The sequence below is a fragment of the Oncorhynchus kisutch genome, linkage group LG8 (assembly GCF_002021735.2).
Source record: "Oncorhynchus kisutch isolate 150728-3 linkage group LG8, Okis_V2, whole genome shotgun sequence".
Lineage (NCBI taxonomy): Eukaryota > Metazoa > Chordata > Actinopteri > Salmoniformes > Salmonidae > Oncorhynchus > Oncorhynchus kisutch.
Window position 1 is genome coordinate 32,921,637 of NC_034181.2, and position 15,703 is coordinate 32,937,339.

Here is a 15,703-nt window from a genome sequence, read left to right on the forward strand (position 1 = left end):
AATGCCAATTTGTTGTGGCTAACATTAGCTAGGGGGCTAGGTAGCTAACTCTAACATTAGCTATATGGCTAACATAAGGTTAGTGGTTAAGGTTAGGAACCTGTTAAACTTAAATCTTACTGCTGTCAATGTCATAAGAATATTACTGCTGGCAATAAGAATCTACTTTTATAACTCTCAACAGTTAGTTGAAAACGGTTGCTTATGTCTTAGTTGCTAGGGCCGGCCCTGAGTAGTGATGGGCATTCCTAGTCTTTTTGATGAGCCGGACTTTTGGCTCCATTCCCCTAGCTGTTAATTTGGCGCCCAAATGGCTTTTTGTTCAGTACCTAGCCTCCCAGATAGCAATGCAATGAGCACTTGGGAGGCTGGAGTCCCTCCAGAGTGGTCGCGCTGTGTGTCAGCTTTGTTGGCCATTTTCTCATTCACGTGGCGCCGGGGATATGCCGCTTTGTCAAGACGCAGCGGTGCTCCTTTCGTTCAGTGCAGTTTTCCTCACACATCCCACCCCCTTTAATCGCCATTCTCCCTACCGGCGACACTACAGCTGCCAATTAAAGGCAATAAGCTTTTTTCAGCATCAAGCCAGTAGTATGCCTACTTCTTGTCATCAGTTATTTTAATGATTATTTAAGGTAGGCTACATGGAAAAGTCCTGTAAATGATGATGTATGTGCGATAACGACGGTCAGCCCTGGTCATCTGGATCCACTGGTGACGAGTGCTTAAAAATATAATAAAACCATGAAAAATAGCACATCTCGAATGTAAAGCCTAAAAAGTTGAGTACCATTATGTCAGATCGTGATATGTGAGTTCAAATACATTTTAACCAGACATAATTATTAGATCGCCTGCAAAAAAGGAAGATTATTCAAGCAGTAGCCTAGGCAAATCAGGGAGCTAATTTAGCGGCTCTTTCACAGATGCGATTCGGTTCTTGATTCATTGAAAAAGAGCCGTTCATTCGAGAACGACCCATCACTTGCTCAGAGTCCACCATGTGGAGACGTTGAAATATGAAAGCGTTTGTCACCTGCTAAGAAACATCAATGAATAAGGTATGTAGCCTACACAATTATTATTAAATGGCACATTTTGTATGTTTGATTGTTTTGATTCATTTGATCAAGAGAATTGTAAATACATTGATTCCTCGAATTTATGTTAGGCTACGCTGATAAAAAGCATATGTAGCTCACAACTACCGTATTACGTTTAAAATATGTTATTATAATTACCAGTGTTTCCTCATAGTTAACTTTATCTGGAAATAAAGCGCTCGTATTATTACTGCACTAGAGTGAAAACATTCTGTTGATGCGCATCCCAACGGAAAAAAAGCCTAATTTGGAAAATGATATATATATTTTAATGTGGATGTTGCAGTGTTAAAATATTCACATCCGAGTCCGCAAATAAAAAAAAAACAAGGACAAAGTTGCATTGGCTAGCTACTGTATTTAAAAAAGAGAACTTGAGCTCTAAACAATAAACGATGTCTCCCCCCAATAGGTCTGGTCTGGAGTCACAGAGCTGGATTTTGATGGACATAGCCTACACTATGCTGAAATTTAAGTTTGGTCTTCTAATATTCTTTGCAGTGATATGTTTATATTGGACATGGTCCATATATATCAAATTGAATACAAACAAATACCCTGCAAAAACACATTGGCAAATTCCCATAAGTGATCAAACAATAACTCCGATTAAAGACACTAAGCATTTAATGGTGTCTGCCTACAAAGACCACAGAGTGGATGGAGCAATCCGTATCATTAGTATAATCAGAAGAGGTGATCTCCAGCCACTTCATTGTTTTTTCTGTGGTGGACATGGCTGCTTTCCTGCCTCAGTGGCACAGGTGGAGATGCACAGTGACCATTTTGGATTCCCCTTTGTGACCACAGATGTGCTGTGCCAGAGTCCATCTATGTATAATGTGACACATGTCACTATATCAATACATTCAGATATCAAAGCCAACCAAAACCAGCACTTCCTGTCCATACAAAACAAAGAACTGAGAGAGGAGAAGATATTGCCATACAACTTTACAGTGTGCATCTCCAACCTTTTCGGGGGCTACAACAATGTCCTGCAGTTTGTTCAAACTATGGAGATGTACAAACTCCTTGGGGTGCAGAGAGTGGTTATCTATAACACCAGCTGTGGTCAGGACTTGGAACCAGTGTTAGTTCACTACAGGGAAGAGGGTATACTGGAAATAGTAGAATGGCCGATTGATCAGTTCCTCAACCCATCCAAAGGCTGGAGGTTTGAGGAGCACAAAGGAGATCTCCACTACTACGGGCAGCTGACCACTCTGAATGAATGCATCTATAGATACATGTACCAGTCAAAGTATGTACTTCTTCATGACATTGATGAGATTGTGATGCCTTACCAACATGCCAATTTGCATCTACTGCTGGAGGACCTTCAATACCAGCACCCCAGAGTAGGAGTCTTTGTCATCGAGAACCACATATTCCCCAAAAACCATTACGAAGACAGTGGCAAGTTTAAACTGCCACAATGGAGGGAAATTCCAGGGATCAATATCCTGGAGCATATTTACAGAGAACCCTCGAGAGAAGCTGTTATCAACCCTACCAAACTGATTGTCAACCCTAGACATGTAGTACAGACATCTGTTCACTCTGTGCTGAAGACTTTAGGGGAGACCTTCTGGGTACCACCTGATGTGTGTCGGCTAGTACACGTCAGAGTTCCCCTGCAAGGGAGCCTCACTAAAGATCAGCTGCTTGTGGACAAAAAGCTGTGGGAATATGAAAAGGAGCTAGTTCAAAATGTTGACAACACTTTAAGGAAATCTGGACTGTTGCTTTGATGATGCAAATCTGATTTTGACATTCTTTTGTCATTTTTGTTTCTTGGCCTATTTCATATGAATAATAGTCTGTTTTGCTCTAGCCAAGCCTTGACGACTCGTTAGACAGTAAGGTCAGCCACCTCCCAACTTGGCAGAAAAGGACTGCGCGATGAAATGAATAGGAGTGAATTGACAATTATTGCATTATGATCGTCCCTGATGTTTTCCTAAGCTTCCCAATACCTACCTGATTGCATTTCAGACTCTACAAACTATACTTCCTTCGGATTTATTTTTGGACTATCTTTTTTGCTAAATAAAACAGCCATATGTTCCATGTAATAACTATTTTAAAACAATTCCATATGTTAGGGTAGTAAATATCAGACAAAAATGGCTTATATTCTCAGTTTTGACACTTTGGTTAACTCTGTCATTTATTTGACAAACCTGTTTTTACCTTGTCCCAAGGACCTCCCCTTGTGTATAAAAAGGTGGCGTTATATTAAAGGATGTAAAGTTTTCAACCAATTATTCAGCAATTATCAATAATTTACTGAATAATTAGTAACATTAATAACATTAATTTCCATTTGACAGTTGTGTGTACTATTGCTGTTTGTGAGAGTGTATCATTATTTGTTAAGTGATTTTTAATTGGAAAAAAACTTGAAAATATGTTAATCTGATTCCTCTCTTCCTGTTTCACAAACACCCGGAGGTAGACTGGCCATAAGGATTTTTTTTTTTACCAGCAAACAAAAACTTCTAATGTGTATTCACCATCAGTTATACATGCATGTCACTTTAGTGTTAGTTTCCATACATATTGCCTCATTCCATTACATATTTTACCTTTCTTTCCTCTGTCACATTTGTGTGATTGTTCCTAAGGTTCGCTAGCAATAGTGGAACATATGGCTAACATATTACAATTTGGCCAATAATTTTGTGGCAAATACCAGATGGGCTGGTCCATTTTTAGCCCAATGGGCATGTCAATTTTGTTTTGTGGAAAATGGTAATTATCTTTTTAATACTGGGACCTTAAGGAAAAACAATATATACTAGCAAATGAAAAACGAGTATTTATTTTTTTATTCAATAATAAAGTTTTAATTGACATTCTGACTCTCTGACTTAATTCTACTTTAGAGATTTTGAAACCTGGGATGACTCACAATGACTGACTTGGAGGTGAACTCTTAATGATAGTGACTCAAAGCTCTTCCTGTGTAATTCTGACGAGTTAAGCATGCATAAATGGTCGTAATTCCCTTTTTATGCACGTTTCTCTCTGAGTATTCTGACCTTAAACATGAGAAAGGCATGCTATTCACCCAATATTTGTTTGGGGTGGAAATCAAAGAAATGAAGGTGTTTCTACAGATACGCCATATTCTGACCTTGACTTAATTCCCTCATAATTCCACCACCTTTATGCGCGATGAATAAAGGTTGCGAAACCTGACGGTTCCAATTGGAACAACATTACTTTCATTTTCCCGAATAACACCATTCTCCATGCACTGTAGTTTACAAATTGATAAGAGCTATTGATGAGAGTTAGGTAAATTGAAGCCATTTGGATAAGGGGATTGTAAATATAAATTACAATCTATTTTACCTTATGATTGCTGGAGACCAATGTGAACCCAGTCATAGGGCAGCAAATAGTAATTTATTTGAATTTGGCGCTCTGCATTTTCACTGGCTTTTGGCCAGAGAGGTTAAGACACTAACAGCTTACAGACGGTAGGCAATTAAGGTCACAGTTATGGCAGTCGTGGCCAGGGCAATAAATTGCAATGTCCGTACTGTGAGGCGCCTAAGACAGCGCTACAAGGAGACAGGACGGACAGCCGATCGTCCTCGCAGTGACAGACCACGTGTAACAACACCTGCACAGGAATGTATGGTGGAAAAATTGTACGATTGTTATAATATTTTATTGCATCAAATGGTTGGTTTATTCAACAGAAGAGTATTCTATATATTGTGTGTGTGTTCTACTGAGGATGGGCCTCTGGGAGATAACACTGACACGAGATTTATGATGTCTTTTGGGTGATACAACCTAAAGAGCATTCTAGAGCATGAGTTAATGTTTCTGGTCTATACAGGGCCAGACACTGGTCTCTACACAATGAAAACTGTTGACACAGCAGATACTGTCTGCTATGTATTATAGGTATCTTTCATACAAATCTTAACCTTGTGACTCATTCAATATATATCTGTTGTTCATCATGTAGGTTGGAAGGGCTGTATCTTGGCTATAAAAGACCTCTGTACTTTGGTCTCGTGGCTCTCAACGAATCACCTGAGCGTGAATCGTCAACCAGCCATGACCAGCCATCATTATCGTAGAGCACTCAATTGATTAACTTTATATGTGTGCGTTGTATTGACCTGCTCCCTTATTAATAAGTGATTCAAGATTTAGTTTAAGTATAACTTTGACTTGTATGAGAAGTTTGTCTCTCCTCATTTGATAGTAAAGAAATGAACCACCCCAATCGGTACATCACACCTGCGGGACAGGTACAGGATGGCAACAACTGCCTGAGTTACACCAGGAACGCACAATCACTCCATCAGTGGCCAGTGAAAATGCAGAGTGACTGTCCTCAATAGGCTGATAGAGGCTGGACTGAGGGCTTGCTGTTGTAAGGCAGGTCCTCACAAGACATCACCGGCAACAACGTCGCCTATGGGTACAAACCCACTGTCGCTGGACCAGACAGGACTGGCAAAAAGTGCCCTTCACTGACAAGTCGTGGTTTTGTCTCACCAGGGGTGATGGTCGGATTTGCGTTTATCGTCGAAGGAATGAGCATTACACCGAGGCCTGTACTCTGGAGCGGGATGGAGGTGGAGGGTCTGTCATGGTCTGGGGCTGTGTGACACAGCATCATTGGACTGAGCTTGTTGTCATTGCAGGCAATCTCAACGCTGTGCATTACAGGGATGACATCTTCCTCCCTCATGTGGTACCCTTCCTGCAGGCTCATCCTGACTTGACCCTCCAGCATGATAATGCCACCAGCCATACTACTCGTTCTGTGCATGATTTCCTGCAAGACAGAAATGTCAGTGTTCTGCCATGGCCAGCGAAGAGCCCGGATCTCAATCCCATTGAGCACGTCTGGGACCTGTTGGGTTGGAGGGTGAGGGCTAGGGCCATTCCCCTAGAAATGTCCGGGAACTTGCAGGTGCCTTGGTGGAAGAGTGGGGTTACATCTCACAGCAAGAACTAGCAAATCTAGTGCAGTCCATGAGGAGGAGATGCACTGCAGTACTTAATGCAGCTGGTGGCCACACCAGATTGATTTTGACCCCCCCCCCCCTTTGTTCAGGGACACGTTATTCCATTTCTGTTAGTCACATGTCTGGAACTTGTTCAGTTTGTCTGTTGTTGAATCTTATGTTCATACAAATATTTACAGATATTAAGTTTGCTGAAAATAAACACAGTTGACAGTGAGAGGACGTTTTCTTTTTTTTGCTGAGTTCACAATTCAGAGTATTTTTAAGTCTACCAATTGGTGCTGAAAAGGAGATGAATATGCTTATATTTACTTGGGCCAGGATGGGCCAGGATGATACCAGTATCGCAGTGTTTTTTTTCCATGACAAAAATGAAAACAGGAAGCAGACCAAACTCTTTGGCCCTTTAAAAACCTGCTGGATGTAAAATCATGTGTGCTATAGCTTGGAAAATAAATAAATGTGATTCTGGATGACAACATAATGATGTTTGTTCCAAAATTAGGTCTATTTTCCTAAAGAAGTCAAATCCACTTAATGTTTTGTTTCCTTGCCATGATATGAACAAGTATCACGATACTGGTATTGTCCCGGCCCTATTATTTACATGGCTTTCTTAAATTGATCACTAATATTCTGAACCATGCTCTCCATATACTCTGAGTCTGAGAATTTTAATTAACGGTATGCCAATTTAAAGGGATGGCTTTAGATAAATGTAGTGGAAACTCAATTGAATGAAAACTCCATGAGAAAATCTGTTGACTAGCAAGTGGGAGGGTTTTCAGCAGTTGAATAAAATGTATTCAGCCCAGGGAGCCATGCCTGCAAAGCCTGTTAAACACCTGCATAAGGTAAGTCTGAATAACAACTGAGAAGTTTGTAGAAAAGGCATGCGTAGGAAAGATGTACATTTCATAAGTCTGAATCGGGCCACATATAGATAAATGTACTGAAAACCAGCTATTGCTGATTTAAACATAGGGTACATGTTTGCCAATATAGCTGCCAAACAGTTGCAATGTTTTTGATTGGATTAGTCTGACACTGACAGTACTCTTTCAGTACAGTTTTTTTTCTAAATGCTTAAACTCTACATCAGTTTGTAATTTTATAACACACTTTTTGCAAAACTGTAAACACAACTCACTGCTTTACACTCAGTTTGCAATTTAATAACACACTTCTAGCAAAACTGTAAACATTGGTCTCTACATTGCTACACTTTCACCAATTGCCTTTCCACATTGACACGTGAAAACTCTTTTAGATAATGAGTTCACTTACAAATCAGAACTTGAGCACTATAAATAGGCCACAGTAAACATTTGGTTTGGACAATATTGGACAGAGCGTAAGAGGTATCAGAAGGTGAAGAAGTAGGAGGAGGAGGAGAAATAGGTGAAGTAGGATGGGGAAGAGGAAGGGGAGTCAGGAAAACAATAACTGATGAAATCAGAGCGACTGTGGTTGACCGTGTTGTCAACCATAGGATGAGCATGAGGGAGGCTGGCCAACAGGTTCAACCAAATCTACTGTTGCAGGTATCATTCGGATATTTCAAAATGAGAACCGGTAAGTAACTAAGTGCTGTGGTCTTACTGGTACAGTAATATGTACTGAACTTTCATGAGAAGGATCTATCACTAAAACCATTCAACTGTTTTTACAGAACTGCAAGAAAACCAGTATCTGTTGGAAGAGGTTGACTGTTCACCCCAGAGCAGGAGACCCACATTGTAAATATAGTCATTGAAGACTCAGAACTGCAGGACCACATAATGGCAGATAACACCATATTCCAAAACGTCAACAGAGTGAGTCTCTCTGTCTCGTCTACTGAAACACAATAGAATTAGGATGAAGCAGATGTACAGAGTCCCTTTCGAAAGAAACTCAGACTGTGTAAAACAACTGCGATATGAATATGTGCAGGTAAGCTATACTATCCTATCATTGGTACTGGAAGTGTATGGTACTACATCATATTGACTGATCCCTGTCTTTTCATACTGTGCTACATTGTTTTGTCTTGTCTCTTTCAGAGAGTCATGGAGCTAGAAGCAGATGCCGTGCATCATGAGCTAATATTTGTGGACAAGGCAGGTTTCAACCTAGCAAAAACAAGGAGCCGTGGCAGGAATATCATCGGACACCGTGCCATTATCAACGTCCCGTGACAATGTGGTGGCAACATAACAAAGGCTATTAGTCAAAACGGCGTCCTTCACCATCATGCAATCCTAGCCCCATACAACACTGCACAGATTATCACATTTCTGGACACCCTCCACAACAGACTAATCCCTAATGACCAGGGGCCACAGTAGCCAGGTACGTTATCATCTGGGACAATGTTAGTTTCCACCGGGCTGCTGTGGTCCGCAATTGGTTCACCGTCACCCACTTTTCATTGCACTCAATCTCCCACCATACTCTCCGTTCTTAAATCCTATTGAAGAATTCTTCTCTGCATGGCGTTGGAAGGTGTATCATCGCCATCCCCAACAGCGCATACCCCTTCTACAGGTAATGGAGGAGGCTTGTGGAGACATCGATGAGGGGTCATGCCAGGCCTGGATAAGGCACTCCAGGCGATACTTCCCACGCTGCCTAGGTCAAGACAACATCGCATGTGATCTTATGGCCAGACCCACATAGAAGTTGAGATATAGCCCCCCAAAAATGAAAAACTTTCTAGCACAAATGTTTTTGTTTTCTTCTGCTGCACTTTTGTTGTTTTGAGGAGTGTTAAGACATTTTGAGGAAGAAAAAAAAATACTTTTCCCCCTTATTTGTATTGATAGTGTGTTATGTACGGAATGCACATCCATACTTTACACATTTGGATACCTGTGTGTATGTGTGTTTACTACATGTATGACAAAACGTTATTGCAAACTGCTATGCCCTGCACACAGAAAAAGAAAAAGTCACAAGTGTTTTTCATTTATACAATCAGTGGGTAATTGGTGCTTAGTGTGCTTATTCAATCGATGGTTTGTGCGTACTGTATTGACTCAAAAAAAAAGTTTTGTAAGAATTGTTTGCTTTTGCAAGAGATGTACAATGTTTTGCTGGTTTGGTGTAAGGTTTTGTGGTTAGTGTGTAGAGTTTTGCAAAAATAGCCTATAGTTTCAAAGATAGTGCCTATGCAATCAGAACAAAACTGTAATAGGTGGAATATGTCTAATGATAATACAAAAAAAACATTTATTAAAATTATGCAGATAACAAAAACAATTTAGCCCGGTTTCCAAAATATATAATCTTTGTAAAATATTAGCCACATTTTTCTAAAATGTGGCAAACAATTTATCTATAATATACCTAAAGGGATGGTTTGCTGGTTTATAGTGATTATAATGCTAATATTATGCCATATTGTTAAATATAAAATCCGTCTTAAATCCTGTCATATATACACTGCATTCCATCATAACATTATTACAAACCGCCTGATGACGAGGGCATCAACTTACAAACAGTACCAGTCGAAAGTTTGGACACACCTACTCATTCAAGGTTGAATTATAATTATTTTTTCATTGTAAGATAATAGTGAAGACATCAAAACTATGAAATAACACATATGGAATCATGTAGTAAACAAAAAGGTGTTAAACAATTTAAATATATTTTTTTATTTGAGATTCTTTAAAGTTCTCCAACCAGCTTTATGAGGTAGTCACCTGGAATGCATATCAATTAACAGTTCATTTGTGGAATTTCTTTCCCTATAAATCCATTTGAGCCAATCAGTTGTCTTGTGACAAGCTACGGGAGGAACACAGAAAACATCAAGCGCTATGATGAAACTGGCCCTCATGAGGACAGCCACAGGAAAGGAAGAGCCATAGTTACCTCTGCTGCAGAGGATACGTTCATTAGATGTAACTGCAGCCCAAATAAATGCTTCACAGAGTTGAAGTAACAGACACAATTGTTCAGAGGAGACTGCGTGAATCAGGCCTTCGTGGTTGAATTGCTGCAAAGAAATCACTACTAAAGGACATCAATAATAAGAAGAGACTTGCTTGGGCCTAGAAACATTAGACGGGTGGAAATCCGTCCTTTGGTCTGATAAGTCCAAATTTGATATTTTTGGTTCCAACCGCCTTGTCTTTGTGAGACACAGAGTAGGTAAACGGATGATCTCCACATTTGTGGATCCACCGTGAAGAATGGAGGAGGAGGTGTGATGGTGTGGGGGTGCTTTGCTGGTGACACTGTCTAGTGATTTTTGTGCCTTGAATTTTAGAATTCACTTAGTCCCACTATCATTTGTTTTTCAACAGGACAATGACCCAACACACCTCCAGGCTATGTAAGTGCTATTTTACCAAGGAGAGTGATGGAGTGCTGCATCAGATGACCTGGCCTCCACAATCACCCGAGCTCAACCCAATTGAGATGGTTTGGGATGAGTTGGATCGCAGAGTGAAAGAAAAGCAGCCAACAAGTGCTAAGACTGTTGGAAAAGCATTCCTCATGAAGCTGCTTGAGAGAATGCCAAGAGTGTGCAAAGCTGTCATCAAGGCAAAGGGTGGGTACTTTGAAGTATCTAAAATCTCAAATATATTTTGATTTGATTAACACTTTTTTGGTTACTACATGATTCCATGTGGGTTATTTCATAGTTTTGATGTCTTCATTATTATTCTACAATGTAGAAAATAGTAGAAATAAAGAAAAACACTTGAATTAGTAGGTATGTCCAAACTTTTGACTGGTACTGTAGCTAGTGAAGTATTCAATTCTTAGGTTTCAGGGACAAAATTGTTTATTGTAGTATAGGGCCTACTGAAATATGTACTGTATTGGTTACTGCCTGCTGAGGGTTGTCGAGGCCATCAGCAATGGTCCAAAATCACCAATTGCATAAATCGTATAAAATTTGCCAACGAGCCACTGAACAAATGGCTACAAAATGATTAGGTAACATATTTCATGAAATAGCTTGTAAGGTTAAAGACAGGACTTGGAACCAGTTCAGGGAACAGAACCGACAACCAAACCTTTTCTTTTTTTTGTTAGTAACTCAGCCTGGCTTTAAACTTACTCTTGAAAGTTGACATAGTAGAATGCACAAGGTGCAATTTCTAAATTGGGTAGTGCATCATCAGTTCCTCTTGTCATGTTTGTAATTCCATACCACAGTGAGATATTTATATAACTTGTGGGCCACACAGAGAGGAAATGTTCAAGACACTCTGCATCAGGTTGTACCGTCGTTATATGTGCATTCATTTGGAACAGATTCCATTTTTTCCACTCTGAGCAACACGTTTTTTTTGTGTCGGCTACATTTACAACAGTTCCAAACTTTGGGTTGATATCAGAAATCGGGGTTAAGAATATCTTAATCGCTGTATATAAGTTACGATTGTTCCTTTTTGCAAAATACATTCATGGTCTAAGAGGTTGAGCAATGGAATAACAGTGTTATGGTGAATGTATCACAGCTGCATGTATAACAGGAAATGTATGCTCCCTTCATCTCATAGAGGAGTGTTTGTGGTGGATGTGAACTTAGTGACATGGGTGAACTGGCCATTGTCATTTCAGGTAAATGCCAGATGGGCTGGTCCATTTTTAGCCCAGTGGGCTGGTCTAACTTGTTTTTTTGTGTGTGCAAAATGACTTATCTGGCTAATACTGGGGGCCAGTGTGTTAGAAATGCCAGGTCTGATTGCTTGTCGCAGTCCGCCCCTGCAAACACCCACTGAATGTGGTTCTCCACTTTCAAATTCTCTTTGATTTTGGGGTGTGTTTCATGTATAATACTAATTGAGTATTCTTTTGGTTTACAAATGAACAGTTCTAGTTCAGCACAATGTCTTTGCTACTTCCTACCCCCCATAGTTTTTAATCCTGCACCTTTGAAACACATCAAGAAAGATGGATGGCTAAATCAGAATACTACAGTCTAATGACTAAAACGGTTTAAGCAGAAAGGGACATTGATGTCCATATTGTGGCCCTACTACCTGAGGCCAACTCCATTCAAAACAGATTCCGATAAGTGCAAACTCTCAAACGGTCTTGTACTTGTACTGCTTAAGATGGTTTAGTCCAGGCCAGGTGAAGCAATCTTTTCTTATCGATTTGTTCTTGCAATGCAAACACCATTTGCCTTACTGATTCAACAAAGCTGTCAAGTACCTTCAGAATAGCACCTTATAGCTGGTTCAAGTGACAACAATGACTTTAAAAAAAACACCTGTAGCATTATCACAATATAAATAACTACACGCCATTCTAATGCTACAGGACCATCTTTGGAGTGTTCATTGTAATGAATCCAACAAATCTTATAAAAGGTCAATTTCTTTACAAGAACAGATTTTGGCAAAATTGTGTCCCCACAGTTTAAGATCCATTTCAATCCAGTTTACTTACTGTACCAGAGGGTCCAAATATCCATGAAATCCTTAGTGTTAATACTGTTTACCTTGTCTCATTATTAGTGCTTTCTTGGCTTGGTTAGCACGCTCTGTCTCACAGGCCTCCAGGCTGTGGGCCTGATTCTACAGAGGTTGGTGAAGTAGGGGTCAGTGGCCTCTCAGGGGCACACACAGTCAGTTCCAGCCTCCAGCTGGGGGGGCTCATCTCAGTAGGGGTATCTAGAGATGGAGATGTAGATGATGAAGATGCTCTGGTATGTGATGCGGCCCTGTGTGGAGAGGGTGGTGGCCTGCACCCCGAGACGCACCAGGCCTGACCTCTGCAGGGGCCGCATGGTGAAGATGATGCCCCTGCCTGCCTCGTCTCTGATGCCAAACATCTGGCCCCCTGCCCCCACCCCTGGACCCCCCTCATTGCCTTGCTCTAGAATGGTGAAGGATGTTATCTCCTGCAACACCCCCCCCTCCGAGAAGGCAGACAGGCGCACCACGTTGTGATTGGCTGGGATGCCCAGGGGGAGGGTCAACAGCTTGTACTGCAGTAGCAGAGGGGAACCCCCAGAGCCACAGTCCCGAGAGCAGGGTCTGTAGCACGTCCTGCCATGGAGAGAGAAGAGTCAACTGTTACACTTTCAGAGGTACTGATACCGTCAGGCTCCAAAGGTCAGTGACATACTATAACTAAGGGAAGTACAAGATGACCACCTTTAGTCCACACACAGACACATACACAGCTCTCCCTCGCCCTCCATTTGGCAAATCTGACCATAATTCTATTCTCCTGATTCCTGCTTACAAGCAAACATTAAAGCAGGAAGCACCAGTGACTTGATCAATAAAAAAAAGGGGTCAGATGCAGCAGATGCTAAGCTACAGGACTGTTTTGCTAGAACAGACTGGAATATGTTCCTGGGACACGTCCGATGGCATTGAGGAGTACACCACATCAGTCATTGGCTTCATCAATAAGGGTATCGATGACGTCATCCCCACCATGGCTTCTGGTTGGGGTACATACCCCAACCAGAAACCATGGATAACAGGCGATATCCGTACTGAGCTAAAGGCTAGAGGTACCGCTTTTAAGGAGCGGGACTCTAACCCGGAAGCTTAGAAGAAATCCCGCTATGCCCTCCGACGAACCATCAAACAGGCAAAGCATCAATACAGGACTAAGACCGAATAGTACTACACCGGCACTAACGCTCGTTGGATGTGGAAGGGCTTGGGAAACCATTACAGACTACAAAGGGAAGTACAGCTGAGAGCTGCCCAGTAACACAAGCCTACCCGACAAGCTAAACTACTTCTATGCTCGCTTCGAGGCATTTAACTGAAACATGCATGTGATTACCAGCTGTTCTGGAAGACTGTGTGATCAACACTCCGCAGCCGATGTGAGAAAAGATCTTTAAACAGATCAACATTCACAAGGCCGCAGGGCCAGACAGATTACCAGGACGTGTACTGCGAGCATGCGCTGACCAACTGGCAAGTGTCTTCACTGACATTTTTAACCTCTCCTTGTCCGAGTCTGTAATACCAACATGTTTCAAGTAGACCACCTGTGCCCAAGAACACTAAGGTAACCAGTCTATATGACTACCGACCCATAGCACTCACATCTGTAACTATGAAGTGCTTAAAAAGGCTGGTCATGGATCACATTAACTCTATCATCCCAGAAACCCTAGACCCACTTCAATTTGCATAACTCCCTAACAGATCCACAGATGATGCAATCTCTATTGCACTCCACACTGCCCATTCTCACCTATGACCACCTATGTGAGAATGCTATTCATTGGCCACAGCTCATCGTTCAACACCACAGTGGCCTCAAAGCTCATCAATAAGCTACGGACCCTGGGACTAAACACCTCCCTCTGCAACTGGATCCTGGACTTCCTGACGGACCACCGCCAGGTGGTAAGGGTCAGTAACAACACGTCCGCCATGTTGATCCTCAACACAGGGGCCCCACAGGGGTGCATGCTCAGTCTCCTCCTGTACTCCCTGTTCATTCATGACTGCACGGCCAGGCATTACTCCAACACCATCATTAAGTTTGCCGATGACACAGTGGTAGGCCTGATCACCGACAACGACGAGACAGCCTATAGGGAGAAGGTCAGAGACCTGGTCGTGTGGTGCCAGGACAACAAGCTCTCCCTCAACATGATCAAGACAAAGGAGATGATTGTGGACTACAGGAAAAAGAGGACCGAGCACGCCCCCCCTTCTCATCGACGGGGCTGTAGTGGAGCAGGTTGAGAGCTTCAAGTACCTTGGTGTCCACATCACCAACAAACTAACATGGTCCAAGCAAACCAAGGCAGTTGTGAAGAGGGCACAACAAAACCTATTGCCCGTCAGGAGAAAGAATGAAAAAATTTGCCATGCGTCCTCAGATCCTCAAAAGGTTCTGCAGCTGCACCATCAAGAGCATCCTGACGGGTTGTATCACTACCTGGTATGGAAACTGCTTGCCCTCCGACCGCAAGGCACTACCGGAGCGCCAAGTCTAGGTCCAAGAGGCTTTTAAACAGCTTCTACCCCCAAGCCATAAGACTCTTGAACATCTAATCAAATGGCTACCCAGACTATTTGCATCCCCCCCCCCCCCCCCCCTTTACACTGCTGCTACTCTCTGTTGTTATCATTTATACATAGTCACTTTAATAACTCTACCTACATGTATATATTATATTACCTCGAGTAACCGGTGTCCCCGCACATTGACTCTGTACCGGTACCACCCCTGTGTATATTCTCGCTATTGTTATTTTACTGCTGCTATTTAATTACCTGTTACTTTTATTTCTTATTCTTATTTGAACTGCATTGTTGGTTAGGGGCTGGTAAGTAAGCATTTCACTGTAAGGTCTACACCTTTTGTATTAGGTGCATATGACTAATACAATTTGATTTGATTACAAAAATACGATCTGTCTAACCACATATTGCAAACACACAGTGGTGTTTTATTGAAGCTCCATACCCTGGGCTTCCTCCTTTCTGATAGGATGCAGGGCAGGGCGTGTCCAAACACTGATATCCTCCACGAGTGTTGAAGCACATCTGGTTGTGTCCACACTGGATGCCTTGTACTGCACACTCATCAATGTCTGCAAGCATCAGAAAGGAAACACCGTATCTGTATGTGTTCTTGGCAATGTAAACCTAG

At 41.8% G+C, this 15,703-nt stretch overlaps 2 protein-coding genes across 3 annotated transcripts in view; one reads left to right on the plus strand and one right to left on the minus strand.

The window, feature by feature from the left end:
• The first annotated feature begins 972 nt into the window (after positions 1 to 972).
• Positions 973 to 3,919, plus strand: LOC109895841 (uncharacterized). Of its 2 annotated transcripts, XM_020489866.2 has the most exons (2): positions 973 to 1,061; positions 1,516 to 3,919. In XM_020489866.2, the coding sequence occupies exon 2, from the start codon at positions 1,547 to 1,549 to the stop codon at positions 2,855 to 2,857; it is 1,311 nt and encodes a 436-aa protein (XP_020345455.1). In that variant the 5' UTR covers positions 973 to 1,061; positions 1,516 to 1,546; the 3' UTR covers positions 2,858 to 3,919. The 2 variants fall into 2 exon arrangements, with proteins under 2 accessions (XP_020345455.1, XP_031686013.1); XM_031830153.1 differs by lacking the exon at positions 973 to 1,061 and having other exon boundaries at positions 1,447 to 3,919.
• A 6,955-nt stretch (positions 3,920 to 10,874) lies between these two features.
• LOC109894895 (hemicentin-1-like) overlaps positions 10,875 to 15,703 on the minus strand; it is a 73,990-nt gene continuing 69,161 nt past the window's right edge. The window contains exons 80-81 of the mRNA XM_031829427.1: positions 15,518 to 15,644; positions 10,875 to 13,113 (exon numbers count right to left, since the gene is read on the minus strand). Coding sequence (XP_031685287.1) covers positions 12,723 to 13,113; positions 15,518 to 15,644 — 518 coding nt within the window. The 3' untranslated portion in view covers positions 10,875 to 12,722. The remainder of the gene's footprint in view (positions 13,114 to 15,517; positions 15,645 to 15,703) is intronic.